The sequence below is a fragment of the Mytilus edulis genome, chromosome 2 (genome assembly GCF_963676685.1).
Source record: "Mytilus edulis chromosome 2, xbMytEdul2.2, whole genome shotgun sequence".
Classification (NCBI taxonomy): Eukaryota; Metazoa; Mollusca; class Bivalvia; order Mytilida; family Mytilidae; genus Mytilus; species Mytilus edulis.
Genome location: NC_092345.1, coordinates 68836406 through 68858301, shown reverse-complemented (window position 1 = coordinate 68858301; position 21896 = coordinate 68836406). Strand labels below are relative to the sequence as shown.

At 30.9% G+C, this 21896-nt stretch overlaps 1 protein-coding gene across 10 annotated transcripts in view; it reads right to left on the bottom strand.

The window, feature by feature from the left end:
- LOC139512761 (unconventional myosin-Ia-like) overlaps window positions 1-21311 on the bottom strand; it is a 68257-nt gene extending 46946 nt beyond the window's left edge. For 3 of the 10 annotated variants that reach the window (XM_071300634.1, XM_071300642.1, XM_071300643.1), the window contains exons 1-2: window positions 21209-21311; window positions 271-426 (exon numbers count right to left, since the gene is read on the bottom strand). In XM_071300634.1, the coding sequence (XP_071156735.1) occupies window positions 271-405 (135 nt within the window). In that variant the 5' untranslated portion in view covers window positions 406-426; window positions 21209-21311. Of the gene's footprint in view, window positions 1-270; window positions 427-5933; window positions 6051-6487; window positions 6637-7607; window positions 7692-8964; window positions 9123-9152; window positions 9175-15684; window positions 15841-21208 lie in introns of those variants that run through there. The other 7 variants (XM_071300636.1, XM_071300641.1, XM_071300640.1 and 4 more) reach the window with 7 other exon arrangements.
- Between the last annotated feature and the right edge of the window lie 585 nt (window positions 21312-21896).

Here is a 21896-nt window from a genome sequence, read left to right as displayed (position 1 = left end):
CATTACTATGAACGCTTTGTGTATTTTTAAATATATTTATCTATGTTGAAAGACATGATTAATGTCAAATCATAAAGGACATCATATGGCTGTCAACAATTAGCAAACAGATACAGCACAGCCGGCTATAAAAAGCCCAGATATGACAAATGTAAAGCAATTCAAATTAGAAAATTAGAAAATTTAGCATACTTCTTTTTTTGCCCATTAACATATATCTTCATTCTTTGTAATACTTGAAATCCATTAAATTACAGAAATACAACTTACATAAATCTGGTCATGGTTAAATCTGTCAGTGATATTTTGGATGAAGTTTTCCTCTGTTAATGGATGAAGTAGAACAGCATCACTAACCCCTACATTGTTCTCAAATATGGCAAGAGTTCCTTGGTGAAGGGCCATTCTGTCACATGACCACTAACACTGAAAAACAAAAATACAGCCATCAACTACATGTTTTATTAACCACACTATCTCAATGGTTAATTTACCTATGGTCATATGTATGAAAGGATTGAAGGAAGGTGCAGATGTTTTGTACTGATACTATTGCTAACTACCCTACGGGATGGAAGTCAGTACAAACAAGGACATTTTGGGAATAGTAATCAAATTAAACCTTAACGGTCCTTCAGAAGAGTTGCTGCTGGAGTTGTAAATGTGAGAGGAACTTAAAGTTGAGATACCATTTTTAAGAACCCAAATCAAAGACCATAGTTGCAAGTTAAGTCCAGGCGTGTATTGGTCTCCAGAACAATAGCTGTATTTCTATACTAATGCTTGTTCGGAGGGCTTTTGATGTGGAATGCAGTTTATAAGCATAAGGCACATACTCAATCCATTAATCCTAAGTAAGGAATGCTCAATCTCATCACATATCACTTGCACTGCATTTTTCGATGCATAAAAAAAGGAATGTTTAATTGCCTCGAATATTACAAACTTCATCTATAGCATTTCTTTTTAATTTTTTTTTTTCTACTAAAACTTATCATACCAATTATACAACTCTGATATTCGAAGCTATAGTCTACTTCATGTACTTGTTTTGGTGCAAAGAGGAGTATAAATAAACAATGGAATACTACACCTGTTATTTGACTTTTAATATGGTAAAAGCTCACGAATCAAATTATGTTCAAAGTCCAAATCTCTACCGACTACTGTGAAACTAAATGTAGCTACCTACTTTTAATTATAGATAACCCAAATTTTGTTCAAATATTTCCATATTTCTTCTTTTCAATTCAAAAGTTAGCAAACATCTTATTAATTCTTTTTAATTTAATCTTTCATACCTAACACCAATTTGGGTGGTTTAAATTAGTCCATATAAACATCAACAAAAATATAGTAGCTTGAAACCTAAAGGTAAACAAATTCACTTTTTAAATGCCAGTTATGTACACACACACTTCAATATTACATGGTAAAACCTATCATAAACACGTCTTTCAAGTGTTTACAACATGTCTTTTTCTACACATTTAATGATTTAATGTATTTCATACATAGTTATTTGACCTTTTTGACAATTTTATTATGGGCTTAAATGTATATTATGCTGTTTTTTTACCATCTTGATGCCATAAATTCAATTTATGATTTATGACAATGTACAAAGAGACTTTGTGAACTTTTACACAATACGATTTCATAGACTACCTCAATGATAACTTATTGAACTTTTAAATGATTTAAAATTCAATAAATCTAAGGAATAATTTTACAGATCAAAGATATGCACTAAGAAATGAAGTATATAAAAGAAATTTACTGACATCACATCTATATATGGACACTACCAGCCATTACATGTAATACTGACTCTTACACAAAGTATAAATGAAGTGCATTGAATATTACTGAAACAAAAACCCAGTACATTCTTATGAAATCCAGGTACAATTCTGATCTTTTAGGGTTCCATTGAAATAAAAAGTTGAAGATTTTATTTGAATCCTAAAAAGTCCTATAAGCTTTCAGACTGCAGGCATCACCAGCGCTACAGGTCAAGTAGGTCAATGTGAAAATAAAAAAGATAATTGTATCTCTATAAAAATTATTTGATGATTTGTAATTTTACAATCAGTAAACCATGATTACATATATAGTTTATATATATAGATGCCTTTTGCACTGAACTTCAATAAACTCCTTCTAAGAAAAAAACACTGATGTTGGTTGTCAAGTTTGTGTGTGAACTTTTGTGAAAACTGGGTAGCTGTACTTTAAATACATCTTCTTTTTCTTTGTTCTACGCTGGATAGTTAGTTGTCTTATAAGCAATCATACTACATCTCATTATTTTTATAATGTATTTGTTAGCTTTCATGCAAACTTTAATTACTATACAGATAAAACACATATGTAGTATATATATATAATGAGAGATAATAATAAATAATGGGTAATTCCATGTACTTTTGTAAATGATATTAATATATGGAATATGATTATAAATAAAAGGAAGTGTGATATGATTACTAATGAAATAAATTGCTTCGCTGAGCGCAGCTGGATACGACCCCAGATGTCCAACCCAGTGAAACGTTGATGCCAAAATGGACGCAATATTCATGCTTGATACAGGTCTGAATTTGGACTGTAATTAAATTTTTGACACATAATAGGTTTCTGGCACAGAATAACTGTAACTGTTGTCAAAGAACTTCAAATTGGTTATATGATTTGAATTTATATTCAATTTTTTGCTTCTGTGCAATACAATATGCTGTTGCGAATTTGGCCCCTTTTTTAGCCCATAATTCCTAAACAGTTGGGACCATGACCCCCAAAATCCACCCCAGCCTTCCTTTAGTGGTTACAAACCTTGTGTTAAAATTTAATTGATTTTTTTTTTTATACTAAAGTTATTATCCTGAAACCATCTGTCTTTGGAAGATGACGACAAAGTGATACCAATATACGACCTTTTTTTTTACATTTTATTAAAAAAAAATTCCATAGACCTGACAAAGGCTGCTTTTTAAAAGGTTCATTTAAAGAAATGTGAAACAATTCACATATATATGTTAAAAGAGAAAACAAACAGCCTGATTTATACTTTAACAAAGAACATAAATCAAGACCAATACTGAGTCTGGACCCGAGTTGCTTAGTGCAATTGATTGAGTTTCATGTAAGCCAAGAAAACTTATATAATAAATACAGTTATTCTCTTTCATAGAAACAAAGAAAAGATTGATTTAACAAATTATCATTAAATATGAAGTGGCTGCACAGCTGATGTAACCAGATGCTCCGCAGGGCGTAGCTTTATACGACCGCAGAGGTTGAACCCTGAACGGTTGGGGCAAGTATGGACACAACATTCAAGCTGGATTCAGCTCTAAATTTGGATTGTGATTAAATAGTTGACACAGCATAGGTTTCTGACACAGAATGAATGTGTTCTAATGAACTTAAAATTTTTGTTTTCTCTTAGAGCAATTCACTATGCTGTTGAATATTAATCCTCTCAAAAAAATGTTTGAAGAAATTTTCTTTTTTATTTATGAAATTTCAAATGAGAAAAATTGAACCCAATTTTTTTAATCACATCCCCCTTTCCCTTATTCCAAAACTAATCTCAATTAAAATTTCTAATGGAGTTTGCAACAATAACTACTCATTTAAATACATCATAAAATATTAAGATGTAAAAAAACTGCTTGTTATCACTGAATGGTAAAGATTATTTTAATTTATCAGTTGGTAGTAAAAAGTGAATATACATTGTATATTGTATATAACAAAGATTTAAGTTGATTCTGGACAAAGAAAGATAACTTCAATTAAAAAAAAATCTTGCTATTGCACAATATTTTGCAATTAGATATTTCTTGCTTACTATTCTGGACAAAGAAAGATAACTCTAATTAAAAAAAAATTTGCTACTTCACAATATTGTGCAATTAGATATTTCTTGCCATTGCGCAATACTGTGCAATTGAAAAGACTTGCTATTGCACAATACTTAATATAATAATTTTAGATCCTGATTTGGACCAACTTGAAAACTGGGCTCATAGTACATTTTTGGATTCAGCATATCAAAGAACCCCAAGATTTCTATTTTTGTTAAAATCAGACTAAGTTTAATTTTGGACCCTTTGGACTTTAGTGTAGACCAATTTGAAAACAGGACCAAAAATGAAGAATATACATACACAGTTAGATTTGGTATATCAAAGAACCCCATTTATTCAATTTTTGATGAAATCAAACAAAGTTTAATTTTGGACCCCGATTTGGACCAACTTGAAAACTGGGCCAATAATCAAGACTCTCAGTACATTTTTAGATTCAGCATATCAAAGAACCTTACTGATTCATTTTTTGTCAAAATCAAACTAAGTTTAATTTTGGACCCTTTGGACCTTAATGTAGACTAATTTGAAAACGGGACCAAAAGTTAAGAATCTACATACACAGTCATGACAGTTAGATTCGGCATATCAAAGAACCCCAATTATTCAATTTTGATGAAATCAAACAAAGTTTAATTTTGGACCCTTTGGGCCCCTTATTCTGTTGGGACCAAAACTCCCAAAATCAATACCAACCTTCCTTTTATGGTCATAAACCTTGTGTTTAAATTTCATAGATTTCTATTTACTTATACTAACGTTATGGTGCGAAAACCAAGAAAATGCTTATTTGGGTCCCTTTTTGGCCCCTAATTCCTAAACTGTTGGGACCTAAACTCCCAAAATCAATACCAACCTTCCTTTTGTGGTCATAAACATTGTGTTTAAATTTCATTGATTTCTATTTACTTAAACTAAAGTTATTGTGCGAAAACCAAGAATAATGCTTATTTGGGCCCTTTTTTGGCCCCTAATTCCTAAACTGTTGGAACCAAAACTCCCAAAATCAATCCCAACCGTTCTTTTGTGGTCATAAACCTTGTGTCAAAATTTCATAGATTTCTATTAACTTAAACTAAAGTTATAGTGCGAAAACCAAGAAAATGCTTATTTGGGCCCTTTTTGGCCCCTAATTCCTAAAATGTTGGGACCAAAACTCCCAAAATCAATACCAACCTTCCTTTTGTGGTCATAAACCTTGTGTTAAAATTTCATAGATTTCCATTCACTTTTACTAAATTTAGAGTGCGAAAACTAAAAGTATTCGGACGCTGGACGACGACGACGACGACGACGACGACGCCGACGCCAACGTGATAGCAATATACGACGAAAAATTTTTCAAATTTTGCGGTTGTATAAAAATTGCTTACAAACTACAACTCAACATTTTCACGCTGCAGAACAAATTCAGTTTATTCACTTTATTTTAAGCCCCAAAAAATAAATTCAGACAAATTTTCAACCCAAGGTCTTTTGGACATATTGAGGGAAGAGCAGAATGAAAAATAAGTGGAATGGGTACTGGCCTTGTCCGTTGGCAAAGTGTAACAGACAATAACAAACAGCAATTTTTTACTTTTTTTTGAAGATATATTTTGATTGCTTTGATGAAATGAACATTTGTTTTCCTGCTTAGAATAATAATAGTCTCATGAACATTAATATTAACAAGTTTACAAACTTGCAATAGATCTTGTATGCATATAATAATCAGTTTCAAGATAATGGTTCCTGAGAGAGCAGGGCATAATAACTGTTTGAAAGCAACACATATTTTAAATATCTATTATTTAAAGCTTTTATGATGTTTGCATATTGGGCTACATGTATTAAGTTATTTTAGATGTGATTTAAGTCAACAGCATTATTGCTACATTTCTCATTGTTTCAAATACATCTGATGTGCACCAGAACAGTAATACATCATGTACATTGTCTTGAAATACCAGTACATGTATCTGTTGTCAGTCACGTAAGAATATAACATTTCTTCCTCAATTGATCTCAGTTTCAAACCCACCCTTCCTACACCATGTACACAATTTTCAGCCTTACCTTCACCTCAAATAGATACCTAATCTCTAAGCATCCACAAAATGATTTCCCCTCAATTCTGTAAAATATTTCTCCAATTACTTGTAACAAAGATTTAAGTACATCCTATATAATCATTTTAAAAATAAATCATAGAATGACAAATAAAACAGGGAGTCTGTGTAATAATTAGTCAACTGTTACTTTAATTATTTGTAGCATGCATCATAAAAAGATTTAATGATTCAACATTATATATCACTTAATAATTATTAATAATGCCCTCAGTATGAAATTATGTAACATTCATTTATAAAATACTTAATATTAATGATGAAACTGCAGAAATATAGATGTTCTGACTATTCACCTTCATAAATCATCAACTAAAAGAATGTTATCCCAAAACTTTTAACATTTCTATCATTTATATTGCTGTTTATTTTGGGATTAATGTTAAAGGCTACAGAATCTTCTGTGAACATTCAAAAAGTTCAAAGGTTATATAAGTATATAGTGTTTCAATTATTCATGTAAACATGTCTTTGTTGCAACAATAAAATGCTATTTCTTACCAAGCTTCCAGACAGTACAGAAAATTCCAATCTAAACTCTCAAATTACCAATAAGATTAAAAATTATCTCATGTGTACATTCTCCTTTGTGTATTGAGCAATACAATACTTTGTCTGATTTATAAATAATCCTGATCTTCACAGAAGCTATATTTGTTAGATATGTCTCCTGATAAAACTTGAATTATATGAAATTGAAGAACAGCTAACAGATGAGCATATAGCTCCAACAGAAATAGAAACCTAAAGAGCTGATAACATCAGTAATGTACATTTGTTTAATGGACTGTTTACCAACACAAATTATTCTCATATCAAGGACATAACAAGCAATTAACAGTCCATTCTGGTTCAAATGAAAAATCCAGAGGATTCTAAAATATAAGTCCATGTATTCAAGGGACAGCTTGCAATTGTAATTGATTTATAAATGGCTATACTTCCCTCTACCAGGGATATATCCTGAATTTAAGGAACATCAAATAGAATTCCCTCAGTCAATGTATTATTTGTTTTACCTACAGGACACTTTCCAACTGTAATCTGTTGAAGAACCCAATAAACAAAAACTTGGATCTTAGAAGATTATAAAAACTCAGGAAAAATATAAGAACATTTAGTCTAGACTGACACAATTTGACCCTGAACATTTTTTTTTAAATTGAAAACATGTGATAGATCTATAAATTTTCAAAAATAAGTTTGGCTATTTGCTTTATTTATTAATAATATGTGTCTTTGTACTAGTTGTTTTGTTGTTTAGGCATATATAAAGCTTAAAGATTAAAACAAAAAGACTCAGTACTAAATAAATTCACTCCATGTTTATAAATTGTACAAAAGATCACACAAGTATACCGTACATGCATGGTAAAATTTAAGGATCTTCTTTCAACACAGACTTAGGGACTATATTTTCAGTGCACTGTACTTCCTCTTTGGCTTTTTAAGAATGTCATTTAAACGACCATTAATCCATACTTAAATATATATAAAATGGCATGTGTGTCTTCAAAGGAACCTTATAAACATGTGAAGTAGGAAGTTTAAAGAAATTGTAAAATATAATTTATTTTATTTACTTGCAAGAACATTCAATTATTACAAACATTTAACTAACCTTGACTCTATGTGTTAAAATTCTCTGCATATCACTTCAAGGTTGAAGGATCTTAATCATCAGAAAAACTAAAAATAAGTTTGCCCACTTCTAAACTTTACACAGATATTACATGCAATTTTTTAACTGTAAATGATACTTAATTTTATTGCTCATTTTAACAGCTACACTTTTTTAGCCATAATAATGTTAAAGACCATCTTAAGGTAACTTATGACATCCCCTGATCATTCTGTTTAGAATAAAACTCCTGTGTAAAATTTCACCAGAAAAAATAACCAGTTTAATCTACATTCCTATATTATGTTTATTACAGATAGAAGTTAATCTTTCTTTCAGGATTATTACAATTATATTGCATCAATAGTTGTAAGAACTAAAGACTAAACAACAAAACCCTGATAAAAAAGACTGGGGATGAAATCAATCTTGTTGCCCTCTAGATGTCTTTTCTACTTTGATTACATGTACCAGTGCATCTCTTTTAAAATTATATGAAATTAGTCAGAAATATTATTATTCAAACAGAAACTTTAAAATAATGGCAGCTCTACGTTTGCATTCATAGGTCTTATGGTCTAGTTTTTAAATGAATCCACCAGAAATACAATTCTTCACAATTAAGTCCTTAAAGGATTCTGTTTTTGCAGAGAAAAAGGTGTTCAACATAGATAATTTGCCCTTTTGTTTCTTAGCAATTTTATTAAAAAATGCCATTTGAAAGGAATAGTTGGAAGGAAAATGGTTCCAAATAAACTCATCATAGATACCAGGACTAAATTTAGTACATACGCCAGACACTCGTTTCGTCTACAAAAGACTCATCAGTGACGCTCGAATCCAAAAAAGTTAAAAAGGCCAAATAAAGTACGAAGTTGAAGAGCATTGAGGACCAAAATTCCTAAAAGTTTTGCCAAATACAGCTAAGGTAATCTATGCCTGAGGTAGAAAAGCCTTAGTATTCCAAAAAATTCAAAAATTTGTAAACAGTAAATTTATAAATATAACCATATCAATGACAATTCAAGGAGAAGGTTTTTCCAAACCTAAAGGGTGGTGATGAAAATCATGAATGTCAGATGTGGCATGCAAAATATTGACCATAGCTACATGTACTCATCTGTTTTAGGCATAATGAGCCAGAAATGGAATAAATTGTCAACTGTGAAGGTATTATATATAACTACCCTTTAAAAAAGAATCAGAACACAAACATTTATCAAATTACACTTCTGAAATATGAATAGCCATTTATAAAATATTTAACTGTATCAATCAATTAATTACATGTGTATAATACATTGTAATTAACTTACTAATAAAAGCATTATAATAAACGATTTAAATTATGTCATACCCTACTAACGTGTGGCTAAAGTTATCCAATGTTTAAAATCCAGATTAAACGTGTCCTGTAAGACATGTTTTGTACATATTGACTTTGGAAGGCTTTCAATAGAGTGATAATTCTTCCCCGAATATCAACAAAAGAAACTAAACTACTATGACATTTACACATAAGGGTTGATATAAAATACAGCATACATTTTAGCTTCCCTGAAGGTAAACAAAGTACAGTTACCATAAAATCTTTGTTTAAAAAAGAATGCCGGTGGCAAATAACATCCTGTTTTCAAAAATTAAAATACTATATTTAGATATTCAATTTGAGACTGCACAAATTTTTTATGCAATTTGTTTATTGTGTTATAAGAGCTGATATCTAATTTGAATGCCAAATGACTTTAAAAAGTACAAAATTTCTTACTGATACTTAAGATATATATATGTGCATATTTTGTGCTCCGTCATCCTTAATATGTATGAAAAACTCATCTCTGGAAATATCTGGTTTTGGTCAGATCCACTTTCATTCTGCATTTACAGAAACAGTTAGGTACAGCAATTAGTAAATTCAATGGTGTCTTCTGGCTATTCCTACATTTTGTATTTTACTATTCTGGCTATTCCTACATGGGGGATTAGTGGAAGAACAATACATGTTTTTATTGCAAAATATGTTGTTTTAGTCATAAGTGTCTAATTAGGTCAAAGATAAATTTACCTGTTGAAATTAAATACAAATCATTATTTATATGTAAAAAATGAGACTTTTTTGTTTGAAAACATGCATAAAGTAATAATTTTAAGCATTTTAGTACCATGGAATTTCAAAAAATTAAAACTAATTGAAAGAAAAGGAAGTAAAAGCATTTAAATGTCTAGAAAGTCTAAAAAAAAGTATTTAAAAAGAAAATTAATAGTTACCTACACTTTATAACTTCAGCCTCAAATATACAAAGGAGATGTGATATGATTGCCAATGAGACAACTGTCCACAAGAGACCAAAATGACACAGACATTAACAACTATGGGTCATCGTACGGCCTTCAACAATGAGCAAAGCCCATACCGCATAGTCAGCTATAAAAGGCCTTGATATGACAATGTAAAACAATTCAAACGAGAAAACTAACGGCATTATTTATTTATATAAAAATAAAAAATGAACGAAAAACAAATATGTAACACATAAACAAACAACAACCACTGAATTTCAGGCTCCTGACTTGGGACAGGCACAAAGAATTTATTAATTTCATTATTTTAACAAATTATGATTTTTAAAAATGAATATAATATCAAAAGTACTTAATTATCATAGATAATAATAGAAAATAAGGTTACAGAATGATGAACTTACTCCAGTCGAGTATGGAGATGCTGCTTCGTATCTCCTGCACATTGATTAAGACTTTGACTTAGTGCATCGGACTACTAACACAAAGGTTCCTGGTTCGATTCCCGTTTGGGATGAAAATTTCAGGAACTGAATTTTCGGCTCTCCCTTGACACCATTTGTGAGTATGGTCTCGAGGAAACGATGATAGTCCGTCGGAAGGGGATGATAAATGGCTGACCCGTGTTAAGAGAGAGCCATATCTCTTGCACGTTAAAGACACCCTTGTAGATTTCCAAAAAAAAATAGCAGACTAATGCCGCTACAAGGCAGCACTCGCACCCATAAAGTGGAAATGGATTAATATAAGTTGCAAAACTTGTTTCCCAATCCACTATAAATAAATATGTTTAAACTAAAACTTTGAATTCTCTTATGTTCAATCGTGTTCAATGTATTACTATATGTGAGTATATATTATTGTAAATAATTGGAATTACTTGTGCATGCCATTATAGCTATAAATTCATATTGTGCATTTGAAAATTATTTACATAACCTGTGCTATATTTGAAATTATTAAATGAAATAAAAGATTATGATATAAATTATTCTTTTCTTTTATTTTCTACAAGAATTACCTGGATTTACCTTGATTCATTAGATCTTATTAGTTTAGTGTTGTTACAACATAATCCTACATAATCCCATTGTTTACACAAAAATTCTGGGAACTCCTACATAAAATTTTACTATTTTACCTATAAAATTCAAAATGTAGGAATAGCCAGAATGAACCAATTCAATCTGTATAATGCTTCAACTTAACTTACCTGAAATGTCTCCAGGTGTAAATCTAACAATAGTTCATAATGGATTATTATCCCAAAATCTATTAACATGCATATGGCATATTTAACTGTTCATTCATTATTTCCAAATTCAAAAATCAGTTCATTCATCATTTGTTCATTTATCTATTCACATTATCATTTTCCCCAAAAAAGTGTATCATGTCTGTGCCTTCTATAATTAAGAGAACATTTTATGAATATCTATCATGTCTAATTGGTTTTAAGGCTGATAATATGTTAGCATTATATACCAAGACAACTTATAGGATAAAAATAGTTAAATTATGCACAGAACAGACAATTTTAACTGCACCTGACAAGTGATAGAGGCTATAGATTCCAGAAGACCATTCAAATGCATAAGTCGAAAAAAAAACTGACTATATGCCATGGCATTAAAAAGACCAACTAACAAAAACAACACATTTCTGTGTAGTACACAAAACACAACATAGAAAACTAAAGACTTTAGCAACATGAACCCCACCAAAAACTGGGAATGATCTTAGGTGCTCCAAAAGGGTTAGCAGATCTTGTAATAATTAGTATAGGTGTATTTGAAAGCGTTAGCTATTTGGTCTGGCTGTAGGTCACATTGTGAACAATCAGAAGAGTTATTACTATTACTATTGATTATTCTTTTGTGTGCAGAGAAACAATCAGAAGAGTTATTACTATTACTATTGAGTATTCTTTTGTGTGCAGAGAAACAATCAGAAGTGTTATTACTATTACTATTGAGTATTCTTTTGTGTGCAGAGAAACAATCAGAAGTGTTATTACTATTACTATTGAGTATTCTTTTGTGTGCAGAGAAACAATCAGAAGAGTTATTACTATTACTATTGAGTATTCTTTTGTGTGCAGAGAAGATGCTGCTTTCTAGAAATGTGCTAAGAATGAAACATCACCACAATTAATAGAAGAGTTTCTGAAATAGGTTGTTCTACACTAAACAGTTAAGAATAGTTCAATGTATACCCTTTTATATACTTGTTTTAACAGACTTGGAAAGTTCTTCCCTAGATCCTTCGTTTACTTATTTCTAATGACACTGATATCCTGATAAATCTCTCCTAGAACCAATTCTCAGACAACCATAGAAAAGTTCTATAACAGCTTAGAAAAGCTCTATGACAGATAATTGTGTCAGTTCTCAAAGAGAGGTTTGAACTGAACCCAACTCACAACTGAGCACTTTTTTTAAACTGAAAAGTTGAAAAAAGAATGAAACTGATAACTTTTGTATTACTTATGGAGAAATCTTGTGTAAAAGTTTTAAAAGTGAGGCACATTCCACACAATTGTTATGTAGTAAATATACATATACCAGCAGAGAATAACCAAACATTTCAATTTCTATACATATCAGCTTGAACTGTTACAGACAAATGGACTTCTCACCCATGTAGAGAGATATAGGCATACCATAAGTGTCAAGTTTTTAGATAGACTCAGTATATCTCTTTGACTTAAATCTAAACTTAGCATGATTCAACTGTACAATTTGACAAAATGCATAAATATACAAAGTAGCATATATCTTTAAACCTGTCAATAGGTAGACATTATATAAGACATTTTTATCAGTTAACAGGGGTCACCAAAGACTTACTGAAGTATTAAATCGTACCATTTAAATCATTCATAAATTTTCTACAGTGAAAAACTTTGGGTGTGATCTACTTGTAAAGTTTTTGATTATTTAATCATATGTATACAGGATCAAATTATCAACTTTTCTACCATTTCCCTTCTGTAGTTTTCAGGTCATTAGCAATACAGTTTAATAGTCTACAATTATTCTCCAAAATTAATAAGGTGTTACATGAACTGTATATTAGAGAGAAGGAAGTTGTAGGACTTCAGTTAATAAGTTAAAGTACACAGTTCATAAATACATAGTTTAGCAACAGGTGTGCGATAGAAAACTTAAAATACAATACAATACAATACAATAGAACATTACAAAAGGAAAGTATGAATTAAAGTAAACTAACAAACTTTTAAAGTTGTACAACATGTGAATACTAGTTCCTGTTTTCTCTAAAGGTCAGAATCTTTGAAGATAGGTAACCCCAAACTAGATTATGGTTGATTTCAATAGATAGTACACATGTTCTTGCATTTTAAAGAAACTTAAACTTTAAAAATGAAGAACACACAATTCATTCCTTGTGAAGTTTCAGGTCATGGTACAAATTCAAAATAATGAGATCTTCTGTAATGGTTTGTTTTGCTTTTCATCCACACAAAAAATCAAAGAGCAGAAGAGCTCTGAGGGAAAAGACGGCCATTGTTTCAATTTTTAGGGGGGTATCTTTTGATAGTCTACATACAAAGAATGGGCAAAAGAACAGCTAGAACATATAGAAAGGTTAACAATAATGAAACTAACTGTTGTTTATTGTTATTTCATTTCCTTAGTCAAGAATTCATCATAGAGACAATTTGGACCAATCAGATCTGCACCTTCTAAATCAAAACATTTGATTAAAGTTGGGAGTTAATTATCTAAAATTCAATTGAATTTAACAACTACTACAATATATTTTAGAATTTTTATTATGTACAACTGAACGGCAGGCTATGACCATTCTCAATTTTTTGTGACAGTATTCTCAAGAAAGTGAGGACTGAAAAATCTATTCAGTTTTAATTTTCCATTGATAAAGTTTCCAGTTACAACTCTCATCACAGGGATACATGTACTTATAAAATCAAATATGATTGATATAAGCTGTGTGAAGTTTGTTTCCAGATCCCACATTTTGATATATCTGTAAAATTCATGAATAAATAGCTTTAAACTACAAAAAGCAATATTTAAAAAAAAAAATGAAGAAAAAAAATGACCACTACAATAATTATGTTGGTACGCAAAATTATTTTTTAATTGATGACTACTTATCATATATATACTTAATGTGACATTTTAAGTGTTCAGATACATTAACTTTCATTTTAGTGGGTAATTACTCATCAATTGAAGTGCTCCTTAATTGGAGAAAGATTCTAAAAACATAACTTTACAGAAAGAATGAAAACTGCAGTTGCTCTCCCCAATCTCAATAGGTATAAACTACAAAAAGCAACATTTAATTTTTTTAATTTTTTTTCTTAACCATTTCAATAATTATGTTGTTACACAAATTTTTTTTTATATAGAAGACTACTTATCATATACTAAATGTCACATTTTAAGTGCTCAGAAACATTTACTTTGATTTTAGTGTATAATTTCTCATCAATGGAGGTGCTCCTGAATTGGAGGAAGAATATTCTAAAAACAGAACTTTACAGAAACAATGAAAACTGTCGTTTCTCTCCCCAATCTCATGTATCCCCATTGACATTGTTTACCGCGAAAGTTGACCTACAAATTATCTGATTATAGCCTCAGATTAAAGCATTGCATGTTGGTGTGTGAATGATCTACACTAGAGCAAACATCATTAGGTTTACATTTAACAAATACAGATTTTAAATTAGTATACAAATACTGTGACTGGTTTTTATAATGAATAAAGGATATCCCTGTGTGGCATTCCAACAATGACGTCACTAGGTTAGATATATTTAGAATATTTCGTAATACTGATTTTTCCGGACTGTAAAAGAAACGTATATAGTGTAAGGGAAAGCTCAATATACGATAATTTCATGAGAAACAGAAGGGAAATGTGTAAAAAATGTATTTAAAGTCAATCTGTTCTCCTTGTCATCAATTTCAGTATGACATTTTGAGGGGGTTTCCAAACTATCAAAACAAAATGATTGACGTGAGGGAATGATACTCTGGCCAACCCCATTAGGGAATTGACGGCTTGAAGCCGTCTTTCCCCAAAAACCAGAAAGCATATACATGTATATACAGACTAGAAAATAGTAAAATGTAATAGATGTATGTAAAATTGAAAATGGAAATGGGGAATGTGTCAAAGAGACAACCCAACCAAATAGAAAACAACAGCCAAGGCAACCAATGGGTTTTCAATGCAGCAAGAAACTCTCGCACCAGGAGGTGTGTTGTTTTATATAATTATTGCTTCACAAAGCACGTAACATTTTATGCGCAATTCTACAATTCATTATAGACAGCAGTAGTTGTATTAATTCAATTTTTCATAAAATATACAATTATCACACTATTTCACTATTAAATATTTTCATTTGGACTCGATTGGATATTTTTCTCATTAAAGCAATCATACTGCATCTCCTTATTTTTTAAGTACTGGTGTTACCCTTTTTCAGATTCCTACAGAATAGTAGCAAAACTTCTTACCCTACATGTCCACTTTGATTTTAATTTCTTGAAACAAAGACGTGAATGGCAATTACAGATTTTAGAAATAAATACTTTGTAAATGTACAGGTAAAATAAATGATTTAATATATAAACGATGATATAGACATGTTATATATAAAGTAAATTCAATATAGATCATTATCCATTTATGGGCACAACGTTAACTGCAACATAATTTTCCTAATTAAAAGAATTCTGATGCCATTTTGCTTTTTTTCGGACAATCTTACCTTCATTAGATGCAACGTGTAATTCCCAACTTCAAAAGAATGTCAGAAAGGATCTCCGGTAAATAACGAACACACAAACAATAAGACTAGATAAAAGGCAAAGTTAGATCCATCACCTTGTTGCTACTTGGCAACAGAAATATTACCTGTATATTTTATCATTAGTACAAATCACCTGATGATGCTTAACGAGTTGTTGATTTCAGACGGATTCTTACTCCATCTATATGAAATACTCCTCTGGAGATTGTGACAGAATAACTGATATGTTTCATTTACAAATTATACCACTGTTGATTTCAAAGTAATTTAAACTATTTTTATCAGGTTTATATAAATCTGTGCAAACTTAGCTATCCTGAGCTACAGACATGAAGTTAGGAATGTAAGTGATCTTCAAAATATACATATTTATAAATCTTCTAAGTTGTAAAAACATTTGAGCCATACTTTTGATAATACCTTTTGACTGCTTGTTATGTACATATATATACAGACCTACATTGTAGGGGCAGGGTGGGAAACACTAAATTAAAGGGGAAAAAAACGATGTCAAAATGCATTGCACATATTTTATCTATTGTGGATTCACTAGTATTGGTTGGATAACAATATTTGTGGTTTTTGTGGGTATACAGTAGGGGAACCACAAATTTAAATTATAAATTTTTCATTAATGAAAGTAGACTTTTCCAAAATCACAAAATTAATTATCCACGAACATATTTTCCTCAATCCAAGAAAAAATCCATGAATCCACAGTATCCAAGGAATAGGTGTCATAAATAAAAATCGCTAATGATGCAACATGTTGCAAGGGGGACAAAACACAAACCTTTAACCAGTAATAGGCCACTAAACAGTATGTTACACATATAAAACTTTGAAGGTAAAATTAAACTTGTCTTGAAAGAAAATCTATATTGTACCTTAAATTTTAGATTTAAAGAAATCTTGTTCAGTAAGTTGACAGCCTCATCTTATACTCTATATCAATAATATAAAAACTTTTTTTTCTGAAATCTGATTGTATATATATGACTGAACAGAATATACATGTACATCAATAATACAACAACTGACAAAAATAACCAAAAGTTTTTAAAAAATCCACAGTATTACAAGAGATCATTACTACATGTACATGTACCTGAAATGAAACCTAGGCATTGATTCATCAAAATCTATTGAAGCAAACAGACTTTTGAATGTTCAAATGAAACCCTAACATAAAATGATGATAACCACTGTAATTTATATATAACACATTATGTGATACACTTCAGTAAATCATCCAAACTTGATACTGTGCTGATCGAGTGCAACATAATATGCTATATCAGGTTAAACAAATATATATCTATTTAACAATGTGCATGATATATAAATCTGACATGCACATCATGTATGTTTTTATTGCAGATTTCTTCTTGATAAAATACAGAAAATTTCAATCGCCTGAAATATCTAATCAAGAGAAATCTAAAGAAAATTATCCCTTCAAACTTGAGATGAAATCAAAATTCTACTTGAAATTGTTCAGTGCAACTTGCTGCACATGTCCAATTACCTCTTATAATCTATGCACATGTTGAAGCTACAACAAAAGTCTTACTGACAAATCCATGAAGAGATTTACATTTAGTGTAGAGTCATTGATATGATTAGCATCTAAAGTTCTTCAATGTCAAGCAGAATTAAGTTAATGAAAAAAATTTAATCAAGCTTTGAAAAAAACTTTAAAAAAGCAACAAATACATGTATAAGAATGGGTGTATATAGAATAATATTACGTGATAATTGTGACTTTTTTGTAACAGTATTTTTTATAATAAACCTTGGAGCAGCATGAAATCATGATATTTAAATCTAGATCCAAAACTTTAAAACCCTAGCAAAAGCCATGAAATTGATCTACTTCAAAGAATTTAACACCATACATGTACACTAAGCAAAAAATGCTTTCAAATATCAAAAGTTACAAGAGACTCTTCAGTGCCTAAATTTCTCACCTAGTTACATGCACAAAAAAAGTATACATGTATGTGCATTTTCAACTATCAACACTGGTAAATTGTCAAGATTGTGGACAAGAATAGAATTCATGGTTGAATTTTTTTTTAAAACAGGTGAACATTTGTATGCACATAAAATCAGTGAAAAAAAATCTTAATCATGTTAAAATTTATCTTAAAATCATTAAATCTCTTATTCTTCTACATAGATTTTTCTTGAAAAACTATATGCTGTTGATACAGAAATTTCCTTTTTAATGAAAGGAAAAGAACTTTTATTGCTGTTCTTAATATCAAAGTCAGTTGGTGAGGCCTTTAGATTTTTCTTGAAAAAACTATATGCTGTTGATACAGAAATTTCCTTTTTAATGAAAGGAAAAGAACTTTTATTGCTGTTCTTAATATCAAAGTCAGTTGGTGAGGCCTTCAATATAGAGCAAAAAGAAAATCTAGAACCTCACTCATGTACAATGTATATATCAATCTTATGATAACCATATAAAGGTTGTATAATTGCAAATTTACTTGTTAAAACTTATTCTCATTATTAGAGCTATTACAAGGAATTACATTGTAATAAAACTGTATGGATTGCAACAACACTTGTAACAGTTGTTGGCCCAAAATTTAGGGACACTGACTGCCTAAGAGGGGGCCTGCTCTGGTATTGCCTCAGTGATTCCCTTTACAGCTACATTGTATGTTATCAACCGAATTTTTTTCACAAAAGGGGGTAATCTGCCTCTGGATGTGCAATTGTGGATATCTTTATCTGACATAGAACTACAATATGTACATGTACATGTAATTTTAAAAAGTTCAAGATGGCATTGTAATGCCTAGGTCACACATTCATTAATCACCTCAGCGGTTCCACTATGGATCAAATCTCACGGATGATCACCGAAATGCATTTTCTGTTGTCTGTTAGGGTTCTGATATGGATGCACAAGGGTGTGACTATGGGCTTCCAGGTTTTTACCATGGATGAAGTACATGTCCAATGTAGGAAAGGTGTCATTTGGCAACATGGATAATACAGATATGAACGGTAAAACATGATTAAAAATATGGAAATGACACAGTTCAATACACAACAACATGTGTCAGGGTAGTATGTATTGCAGATAAAAAGTGGTTTGGTACGAGTAAGAACTGTTTGATTCGGAATAGTATGAATTGCCACATTTTCTCAACCATTAATCATTTCTTGTTATTCATACTTTCTTTATGGCAGCAAGTGAATCAATTATATTTTTGTTTTGTTTTGTTCAATAATTAATTGGTCAGTCCGTACCTACATGTAGTGTTATTTGTAATCGTCAGACGAAGGTCATGAAGCAGTTCTTGAATCAAATTTGGGTCTATTCTTATAAAGTTCTTGAATGAAGTTGGATTATCTGCACAAAGGTCAGCCATGAGGGCCTTATACTCAGGGTTTCCCCTGGGTCAATTATTTTTTTCACCACCTCTTTCGCCAAAACAATATATTTTTCGCCACTGTATTATTTTTTTCGCCAAGTAACATAAATATATTTTTCTTTTAAAATTTACCTTTTATCTACCCCCACCATGCCCACCCCCTCCTCTCCCTTAAATAAGAAGATTTAGCCCCATTGTTTCTATGACCATTCTCTCAAACTTATTTTAGAGTCTACATTTTAATGAATAAACACTAAACATTTAATTTAAAACAACAGAATTTTTTTTAGCTTAAAAGGGAAAAATATTCATTTTATTTTAAACAACTTTCCTAAAGAGGGACCCACTATACTTTAATAATAAAGAAGGTATAAGTCCTGGAATATAACAAAATTAATGGACATGTTTTGGTCATATAATACCAGTATAGTTCGTAAAGTTTCTTTAAAAGAAAAATACTAATGTGCCCTTTTATACTAAAGTGGTTTTTTTAACAAAACAAAAGCTTTTATCATATGAAATTGAGGCCTCATTTCATGTGTAGTCATTACATTAAAGGGTTACTCTCATTCGAGGGGTTGTTCCCAGCCTTTTGGATAGATTTCTTCATAACGAGTTTTCTTTCCTTGACCATCGTAAATGAAAAAGTTGAGACGTAAAACTATGCTTGAAACACGTGTGTCACTCAAACGACTTTAAAGTAGTCTCCCTAATCAATTACGTATATTAAAGTCAAAGGATAATTAAAGTTTTAAATCAGAGGTTTTTCTTGCTGTTTAACATTTTTCGTCACAACATCTTTCTTTTCTGAACTATCTTTAAGAGGAGAGGAGACGTCAAAAGTTTGCTCCAAACACGTGCGTCGCAAAGTGGTAAATAAATTCTGTATGTGGCATTTAGTGGAAGCCATTTAATCATATCATTTTGTCACACAATTCAATCAACACCTTTATTAATTAATCGTTTGGTGTCGATAGCTATAAAATGCAATCAGCTGATTATGGATTTTCTGTCAAAATCTTAATGAGGTCAAGATGAATTCCGAGTATTGTCTGATCAGGTAAAGTCCAAGAAACTCGAAAAAAGTAAATAAACAAGATGGAGGAAAATAAATCGTTGTACATATTTTTATCGCCAAATTCTTTCACGAATGACGAATTTTTATCGCCACAATTATTATTTTTTCGCAAATTGCGAAAATGGCGCCCGCCAGCGGAAACCCTGCTTATACTGGCCATGAATAAGTCTTCAGAGAAACAAATTTGTAGTCCATATCACCCCTGCCGCCAGTCACTTCTTCGTATGTCATCAAGTAGCTCGACCACTGATCTGGCATTTAGTGCCATATCAGTATCCAATTCCAGTCAATAATTGCAAGCATCAGTTGTTGATTGTGGATAATGGAATGTATACCTCTACTGGGAGACACAGAACATGGGCTCTATAACATATTTATAAGTAAGGTATTTATACAGAAGCCTGATGCTAGTTTGTCATAGGCTGTAATATTCCCTATTTTGTCTTGTTGTATTGTATCAATCGCAAAAGACTTTACCAACCCTTGGTGATTCCTAGCTATCTGTACCGAAACGTAATGAAATTATGCCGTTCTGTGACAAATTCATAACCATAATAGTGTATCCTTAACAAATACGTGTTGTGACCAATGCAGATTGCCACGAATGTTGACGTATTGTATCCTTAGCTAATCCAGCATCAAATTCATGAATGTGCTACCTAGGCATAAATAACAATGGTACTGGTTTGCAAATTTGACATCTGAACTGTAATTTAAGATAGACAACAAGAGGACTTAGTATCACCTTCACCTGTTAACTGGCTTCATACATTTTCCTGTACATTGTCAAAATTCTTATTTTTATTATGTCACATTGAGAGTGAATTGCTCAATGGCATCATTTACGCTGCTTCAAATCTAAAGCTATATTTATTGACTTTTTTGTTATTATAATGCATCTGAGTCATTAGAACTACTTCGCCGGTTATGAAAATAATCGTTTTTACCAATATACAATGTTCTGCACCTAGTCAAATTAATAGGCAGACTGGGCTACATTCTAACTTACCAAAGGCAAAATTTCTGTAGCTTATTTTCTTCAAACAGCAATTTTTCTTAAAATATTAGTTGCTGGAAAATCTTAGATACCAGTTTTGTGAAAACCGGAAACAGTTTTTAACAGAAGTTTTGCGCATACTCAAACTTCCAGCAAAAGATTGCGATTCAATCGTCATTTTCAACACTACAGACTACAGCCCAGTCGAGCATGGCGATGATGGCGGACGTGCATTTTTTGCAGAGAAAATCCTTCAACATTGATCATTGAAATAGTTTTGTCAAATTGGTTTCATAGATAAATAATAATATCCGTACATCGTATATTTCATGTTTTGGATTAAATATTTTTTTGTTGAGGAAGGTTTCTGCAGATATTTTCTGGTTTGTTTGAACACGGATTTGTATAGTACATGTAGCTTTTATGCTTTTTATGTGCAAACCATTTCATTTGTGCTTTTGTGTTTTTATCTCATAATTGCATGTACCAGTATGTGTTAAACTTGTAAGATGCTTAAAGAACTTTTGTGCTGCATGTTTATATACTGATTGAACTCTTGCTTTATATGTTTAATGTTGTGTGCATGACTCGATATGTATGTTTTGTTTTATTTGTTGTTATGTCGGTTTTAAAAGCTCTTCAGAGCTTATGTTTGTAATTGCTTGCTTATAACGACTCTAAATAAAGCTTTATGTCTTAT